Raw genomic sequence first — 8,754 nt, 5'->3', positions numbered from 1 at the left:
TATGCTATATACACTTGCAAGTTCCTCTGGATCTGCTCTGCTCTGCTAATTAGTCAACTTTCAGTTTGTTTAATGAATCCGGGGTACGTCTGTCAACAACAGCAACAACCGCATTCCAGTCCGGACCTAATGCCCATTTAATGAATGCCATTTGAAGTTGGCCCTCCTCCGTTTCGTCCCCATGGACGTTGGCCAGGTTATCCAAGCCTGGTGATGAAAGCACAACAGGTGCTTCCGAATTCCATTTGAGCCAAACCTATTTTGGGCCACAACATGAAGCCTAATTTATATTGGGGTCTAACGAGAATTGCTGGGCTTCACTAAAAACAATGCTGAACTATTTTGAATTGGTACAATGGAGACGTCCAGTTTCAGTTGGGTATTTGGCCAATGGTGGGTGTGAAGTTGGTAACTACGGGTAAGTAATACGGATTTCCCCATTCACAGTGGAAGTTACAGCTAATTTTCTGTTTAGAGCGAAGCCATCGCAATTACAATACGATTTTCAATTATATATTTTTCCCTTCAAATATACAATTTAAAGAGCCATCAATTTACAATACAATTAAGATTCAGAAAATAAATGCCTGGATAAACTTTTTAACAAATAAATGGGCGCAAATGAGACTTACTAAGTTCAGACTTAGCTAATTGATGGATGAGCAAAGCAAAAAGGTATTTTTCCTTGCCTTTTCAGTTTGCACACTGATTCTAAAATACACGTAAACCTAGAGACGACCTGACTGAAACCGTATCCTGGCTCACCAGGACACTCTGCAGCAACAAAGCTCATTGCAGTGCTGTCAACATTTGTTGACACTTATTGAGGACTTTCCGTTGAGTTCTGGCTCTGGTTTGGCCGTTTCACGTTGGTGGTTTTCATAATGACGTCCCTGCAAGTGTCATTGGGTGGGACTGGGTGAGATCTGGGTGGTTGTGGGCGGCAGTTGGCGGCAGTGGGAGACAGAGGGTCCCTGTGGGTGGCTGTGATTGCGACTGCCACTTTGTTTGGATGGCAGGCACGTGTCCTCGCAGTTGCCCCATTGTGCGCACGATGTTTTATGCATGTAAAGTGTGCGCGATAAGTGGCAGTTTCACAATGTGCACTATCACACTCCTGCCCACAGAAACTCATAATTCTGCAGATTATTCGCGCCCGGAAGCATAGTGAAGACGATGCTGTATTCAGCCCAGGTTGATATCGCTCATACGCCTCGTACGCCCGCCGGAGTAAACTTTTCTCATCAGGCTAGCAGGCAAATGAGCTGTTTAATTCCCGAGCTGTTTGTTTTAAAATCTGCCATCGAATGCGAGCTTTGCTGGAGAGAAAACATTTACGTTGTGCATGCCAACAAGGCTCTTTATTCACTTGCCGACTCAATGTTGCATGCACTTGCAAACAATTAACAGAAAGTTGCAGTTGGAGTTCGAAGTTAGGGAAAAAATAAAGTTCAAAAAATTCCAAAAATGTGATGTTATTCTTTATTAAATTTGGAGAAATATTTGAACAATGACTTATGTTTAAAATTTTCAAAAATTATTAAATTTATAAAAAAATGAATTTTGCGCCTAAATTGTTAACCACATTTATAATATTAATACAATTTAAATTCAAATACAATTCAGATACCATATATAATAAAAGGGGATCTTAGCTATTCTTGAAATGATACAACCGTGTGCAAGAGTTCTAAAAATAAGTGTAAACTCCGAGGAACATTTTTTGGCACCGTCATCGACCTTCTCCGCATCCTGCGTGACTCGTAGGTCCTGCTGTTGGAGGAATAAGTGCATTGCGTTGGCCTTCAGATGGAATTTATGGTGCGGTGGGTCACAAATAATGCATAAACCTGGCCAAGTTGCAAGTGCCGGTTGAAGAGCTTGGCTCTGGTCTCGTTTGGGTTTGGATTTGGCTGTGGTTTTGTCTTGATTTTCAGTCTGCTTGCGTTTGACTTGGCAGTGATTTTTTTGGCATACGGCAGAGTGCACTTTAATTAAAAATTTTACCCGACTGAAAGGCTGGGTGTGAAGCGTGTTTGAATAGAGTTTCGAATATGCCTGGGTGTGCGGCTTTTAATTGAAGTGCTGCTGAAGTTGAGGCTGCTGTTGTCGCCTGTGTATTTGCATAATGAACTCAATTAAAAGTTGGCCACTTCACACCACCCTTCGACGCCCAGCTGTCCCCCTCTGAGGTTAAACTTAGACTAATGGCAGGAACTGTTTAACATGGGTTTGACTCCTTGCTCCCTTCACGAACTCACTCCTTTTTGTCCTTCAGCAGCAGCTGCATTCGCTGTCCCACCAATCCCAGTGGCTTTCGTGGCACCAAATGGCAAGTGGATTGCCTGAATTAAATAGGGTTTTAATTAGGGCTACATACATGGACATGTGTCCGGATTCACCACTTACTTGTATATGATCTTCTCGCGGTCTGCCCAGGGCCAGGATCGTTCCAGTTTATCCAGTCTGAATAGCAACTATAAGAAGAGTTATGATTTTATGCATATGCTGATAACTATTAACCAAAACGATTCCTAAGAAAATAGTTAAATTTTGAATTCCTTATTAGTTTACTACCAATCAAAATAATAACGGTCCTCCTACCAGACTTTGTAATCGCAATCGCTTGAAATCATCATAAATTACTGCGCTGATTGAAATATGCGGTGGCATTACCTTTTGTGTCTGCCCCTCGGCGGATTCTTGAGGTGGAGCCTTCGGTGTGGGCGTGGCTGGGCGCACCTTCGGTGGCTCCGGTTCCAGACAAGGCTGCTTCTCCTGTGGCTGCTCCTGCTGAGGCACCTCCCGCGCCTGATGTCCCAGTGTCAGTTCACCTTCGGCCTCGGCATCGTTAATTCGCAGCTTGGGCACATTGCGGAGATTCCACGTGTAGGTGGTGTTCAGGAAATCGCTGTCATCCTCGTCCTCCGTAGAAGAATACGTATCCTCGGCGGCGGCCGCTGGCAGTTTCATGAAATATACCGTGCTGCCCGGCTCATCCTCATCGTCGGATTCCGTGTCATCGCTCGCCTCATTTGCCGGATAATTGGCTTCCGATGCATAATCCGATTCCGGCGTGACATCCTTCAGCAGCTTTGATTGCTTGGCACCTTTCGGTACATCCACGTCCTCAGCATCCTCCTCCCGAACCAACACCAAATCTTCCTCATCACTGTCAGTGTCACCTGCCTGTTCCCCGTTCCTCAGCTCAAAGTCAAGGGCATCCTCGTCGTAGGAGAACTTCCGCTGCACATAGGCCTCCTCCTCCCCGACGTCATCCTCATCCACCTCCGATTCACTCATTCGGCCAAAATTCTGCGACACGGTGGCCAAAGTGGAGCACAGGATTTTCGGTATTTCGGCAATGGCTGACAACTTTCGCTGCATCTCCAGCAGACGCATCTCGATGGAGCTGGCTCGAATGCGTCCTAAATGGAATCCATTAAGGAGTAGTGGTATTTTGGGGTTTTCGGGGGGTTTCTTTTTATTAAAGCGACAAAAACAGACACGAAATATTCAAAATTATGTACAAGTATGAAAGAGTTAGGGAACTCTACACAGGGGAAAAGCTTCATCTAAATCAAGACTATTTATTATCTGAGATTGTAATTTATAGATAGAACAATTTTGAACATTTGAAATGCTTCATTCTCTATCTTGAAAAAGATTCTAACTAGTAATTTGCAGCTATAAATTATATTTAAAGAAATTTCATTTCAAAATGTTTACACTGAACTAAACATTATATCTTTTACATATTTGGTGGGTAATAAAAACTTTTGACTGGCATTTTTTCTCAGTGCAGGTGTAGGGATGCGACAGCTTCTGCTGCCAGGGATAAGCCGGTTAGCTGGGTGAACGGCTCCTCACTTGGCCTTGGAGGCGCTGGGCAGGGCCATCAGCATGTTCTCAATGGTGTTCGTGCGCAGCTCCTGGTTGTCGCCCACCTCCGCAAAGAATCGCCGGATGTTCCGGATGATGCGATGGTGGGGCAGCTCCTGGATCGCGGAAGGATTACACCGGGAGGGGCATGGAGAACACGGAGAACACGGCGGAAAGAGGAGAATGGAAAAACGGAATGTGTTAATTTCGATGGCAGAGTTGTTGGCATGCAATCGTGTGGTTGGTTCACCTGCTCCTCCTCGTCGGACGACTCGTCCTCGCTGAGCTCAATGACCACCTCGTTGCCCTCGTCGTCCAGCTGCGTTTTCGTTTTCTTTTTCTTGGGCTTCGGCGGCTCCGGAGGGTCTTGCCACATTATCGGATGCCAACAACGCGAGCCAAGCAGGGGGGTTGGGGTGAATTCTACAAAAAGATACAAAGCCAAGTGAGTTCGGGGCTCTACACAGGAAACAACTGGGGACTATGAAACCTAATGACTACATATTTACATTAATTGTTAATTAATTCTGATACGAACGTTATACATTTAAGACAAGTGAATTCTTATAAAGCAGTTAGAAGAGAGGCTGTAAATGAGTTTCTTTATTTTTCATTCTCCTATTACTAAGTATCATTCAATGTATTGTATTTCATTATTTATGGAAGTTTATTTAATCTTAATTGAAAATAACTATAAGCTGACTGAATCATCTTTTAACTTAGATATATATTTTTCTAGCATTAAGTGATATTTTCTTAGTAACTTATCAAACACACATCACATATTATTAATTGCACTTGGGTTATTAATGAAAGTAAAACATTTTCACTACACTTTAATGTCAGTAATAAAGGAATGGGATGGAGCTGTAGGCGAATGAACTGATTTGGGAAGCCATGCAAAAAGTAAGTACTCACCACTGGGCGGCGGCAAAGGCTTTGGAACCCGCATCACAATCGACTTCTCCTCCCCAGCCTCAAACTGGCCCATGGGATCGTCCTCCTCCATGCTGCGGGGTTATAGAGATGGACAGCAGACAGTAGTTTGCTCATTACGTAAGTTAAACGGCCTGAAAGCCTCCCAGACGCACCGCAGGCCAAGTGCATCTGGGGCAACCTACTTGCGCAGCAGGAAATGTATCTTCTTGGGTGTCGAGTTGATTTTCTCGTGGGCCTGGGACAGCGTCAGCTGCGAGGCGTCCTCCTCGTTGATCTCGAGTATGATGTCGCCCAGGCGAATGCCCGCTTTGTCGGCCAGGCCGTTGGGGGTAACCTGCAAGGACCACAAGGATGTCGATTGAAATCGAGAGCGTTGCGATGTCGATGCCGATACCGAAAACGTAAGTGAAAGCGAAATCGTGGCAGCTCCTTTCACTTTCAGCAGATGAAAGAGCAGCAAAAACCGTACCGTGCGAGTTTCGAGGCGCAATTGAATGGATATCTGCGTACTTTGAGTTTAGGTTCAGAAAATATAAGCGATGCGCGAACGACAGATACAGATGACATGTATACGAGATGAGCTGACTGAACGGCTGCTCCCAAAAGAAAATGGCCCAAAAATAATGAAAAAACAATAACATCTAAAAGAAAACAGACACAATGCGGTGTTTTTAAAGAAAGCATAATCAACTTGGCGTGTACCCTATAATAGACATCCCTTGAAAAATATAAAAATAGATGAAATAAATACGGTTCAGAAGTATATTACATATGTGAGAATTTAATGTTTAAAGAGCAAGTTTAGCTACGCCAAACTAGGCATTAAGTTCATCAAACTCTTCAAATGTTACCCTCAAAATGACTTGAATTCAAAAATAAAACAAACAAAACAACAATTGATATTTTTCTTTAAGACTAAACGCAAAACGTCAAAAGTAAAATGTTGCACAAAAGCCAAAAGCAATACTAATAGTTTTGCCTTATGGGAAATCATTTTGCATAGATATACGGTACAGTGCGTAACATTTTTATAAGTGTTGTTTATAATACAAATACAAAATGGTTATGACTTTGATTTCCAATACCCATAATCATGGGATTTCTCCAGTTGTAATGCGTGTAAAAATACTTTTATTGATCCGATATTCGATTGTATATCTGCTTCGACAAATATCTTTTATGACAACCAGCGTATTTATTTTATGTTTGATGGGAAGGGGTGTTCGGCTAACCCAAATATTGTACATTCACTCGAGACTGAAGTGGGCCAAAAAGAGCAAAACAGGCGGAGACAAGACACGCCAACTAAAAGGCTAGAAAAGACTTGAAGACCGAAGACTGAGCACTGAAGACCGAACACGAAGACCGAAGACGGGGCGCGGCAGGTGCAGATGGAAGAAACAATAAAATGCCCGCTTCTATTTGGCGGCAGCCAATTTGCATTCGATGCGACTTCGTCATAGCATAATTGGAATTCAAATTTGACGTGGGCTGGTGGGTTGGGTTGTTGTCATTCTGGCTCGCAACCAAAAATTGGAAACAATGACGAAACAGCAGTTGCAGCGGAAAGAAGCTACAGTAGATACTACTGCAAGAGTAACTCAAGCCAGTTGATTATCAATAAAAATTCTATACATTACGTATATTGTTCAAATAATTGAAAAATAGAAAAAAGATTTTAGTCAGCAGGTTTTCTCTTCTCAAAACTCTTCTTAAAATCTTAAAAATCAATTAAGCCTACGATGTATCTAAATCATTTTTTAACTTGAAATAAACACCACTAAGCAAACGCATACTATTTAATACCACTAGTTATCAACCATGTTATAAATTATCTTCATGCGGTGTAACTTTAATAAGTTTGAAGTGAAATGAGGAATTGGTTTATATTGCAAATTTCTATTGTATTTTTCCCTTTCCTGGTGGTTTCCGGTTATCCAGTTCAGCTTAAGTGCCTTAGCTAAAATTTCCAATGGCCCGAGATTGACTGTATCAATATAATTCTTGGCCAGGCACCAGATGGTCCCGTTCCCAAGGGTGAACCACCCCCATGCCGACCTCAAGCTTAACCACGCAACTCACCTGGAAGACTGTCAGCGGCATATGGAACTCGGCTCCGCCGGTTATGAGGAATCCCCACCGGCTGTCGTCCTTGGTGGCATACGCATCGGAGTCGACATCGAAGGCGGGATAGCCGTCCGTATCGCCGATGCCGCAGGACACCTTGATGATGGGCGCCTTTGACTTGGACTCCGGCACGGACCATAGCAGACCCAGTTGTTCCGGCATCGCTTTGTTTACCCGTTCTCTGGCGAAGAGATACCGGATCTCTTCCTGCTATCCGCTGGTTTTATTTATAAATTCGCACTCTTGCCGGCGGCACTCTTGCTTTTCTATTCTACCTTTCCACTTTTATATTGCTCTTTTTTTTAGCGCTGCGAAAGTTTTAGTTGCTCTTTTTTCCGATTGCTTGTTTGCGTTTGCCTGTCAAAATTCCGCCTGTGCAAAAATATTACTCGACTTTTGCCGGCTTTTCAACACAACCTGAAACTCGCTTACTTTCGAACTTTCTATTGAAAGTGAAGGAACTAGTTGAATGCCTGAACTTTGGGTAATTGTGCGACTTATATAATCAGCAGTCACGCATTGCACAACCCCAATCTCATTGGATCTTGGCCCGCAAAGTGGCGAAAAGTACGGAAACTCCGAAATTGTTGAATAACCAAGAATAAGCACGACTATGAGGGATAATTATGGAAAGTGTATTTAACGCTTTTTTTATGCCTGCTGCCTGGTTCTTTTGTTTTTCTTTTTTTTTTATTGTATTTTGTGGCTTCTCTTTCACTTCCACACGACTGCACTCGACTTGGGCAACTAAAATAATTTTCGAGAAGTTTTCCTTTGTGGCTGCATTTTTTCTATTTTCCCCATTCTCTCTCGCGCTTTTCCTCTGCTCCTCGTGGTCTGTTTTTCCTTTTTTTTTTTAGATAATGTGACGATGCAAAACTGTTGCATTCTTTGTTGCTTTTTTTTTTTGCCAAGTCGAAGCGTTTTTTGCTTTTGATTAAAGATCTTCTCAAATATACAAGTTTAAATTCACAAGTGCATTTGGTATTCATAGTCAAAGCATCAGCTGTTTTTTCTCTTTCCACTGTTATTAAGTTATTATTCATTGCTCAACAACGAGTATTAATTAAAGCTACGCATGCAAGCTAGTTTTATATTCAATCAAGAAAAGGAACTGGAGATGAAAGTAACAGATGATACCTTATAAATTTATTTATAAAATCACTACTCAAATACCAATTTGAAAATTCAAGCTTTTATAGTTCCCGAGATCATAGCGTTCATGCGGACAGACAGATGGACATACGGACATGTCCGGATATGCTAGTGATCCTGATCAAGAATATGTATACTATGTAGTTTCGGAAACGCTTTCCCTTACGTGTTATATACTTTTAAACGAATAAAGTAATTAATTCACGAGTAACATCCCAATTATTATCAACTAAGAAATGGTTAATTTAATTTACCTCTACCATAAAATCATATTTTAAAGCCTTTGCGCAGTTCATGTCCATACCCAACATCTTTGTGATGCACGTCAACTGCCAAGTTTAAAGCAGAATAAATAACTTGAACGTGCCAAGCTCACAGGCAAAGAATTCGACTTGTCAAATAAACAACAATGGAAATCAGAGTTCCATGTGTGGGAAATTTTCGGAGAAAGGCCCCAAAAAAGTGGCACACACCTGACAACGAAATTTCGATTAGCACAGGAAATACTACAAATGTGGATATGCTCATGTGTGTGATATGCATGTTTAAGGAATAGTTCGTACACATTTCTTTGACGTGGCCATAAAAGAGTGAACAAAACGTGCCTTATCAGCCGCAAAGCTGCAACAACAACAAATGGTGACAAACAAA

At 42.2% G+C, this 8,754-nt stretch overlaps 1 protein-coding gene across 6 annotated transcripts, besides 1 other annotated feature; it reads right to left on the bottom strand.

Annotated features, from left to right (window-relative positions):
• Nucleotides 1-1,461: 1,461 nt before the first annotated feature.
• Nucleotides 1,462-7,697, bottom strand: CG42319 (uncharacterized protein). Of its 6 annotated transcripts, NM_001144176.2 has the most exons (7): nucleotides 7,381-7,697; nucleotides 6,904-7,320; nucleotides 5,004-5,155; nucleotides 4,801-4,892; nucleotides 2,677-3,428; nucleotides 2,410-2,477; nucleotides 1,462-2,345 (listed from the first exon to the last, which is right to left on the bottom strand). In NM_001144176.2, exons 2-7 carry the CDS (start codon nucleotides 7,108-7,110, stop codon nucleotides 2,258-2,260), a joined length of 1,359 nt encoding a protein of 452 aa, NP_001137648.1. In that variant the 5' UTR covers nucleotides 7,111-7,320; nucleotides 7,381-7,697; the 3' UTR covers nucleotides 1,462-2,257. The 6 variants fall into 6 exon arrangements, with proteins under 6 accessions (NP_001137648.1, NP_610861.2, NP_725274.1 ...); NM_137017.3 differs by lacking the exons at nucleotides 6,904-7,320; nucleotides 7,381-7,697 and adding an exon at nucleotides 5,216-5,313; NM_001103831.3 differs by lacking the exons at nucleotides 1,462-2,345; nucleotides 2,410-2,477; nucleotides 2,677-3,428 and adding exons at nucleotides 3,684-3,998; nucleotides 4,133-4,305.
• A 428-nt stretch (nucleotides 7,698-8,125) lies between these two features.
• Nucleotides 8,126-8,299: a mobile genetic element.
• Nucleotides 8,300-8,754: the final 455 nt, after the last annotated feature.

The sequence above is a fragment of the Drosophila melanogaster genome, chromosome 2R (assembly GCF_000001215.4).
Source record: "Drosophila melanogaster chromosome 2R".
NCBI lineage: Eukaryota > Metazoa > Arthropoda > Insecta > Diptera > Drosophilidae > Drosophila > Drosophila melanogaster.
This window is presented reverse-complemented; position numbering and strand designations above follow the sequence as displayed.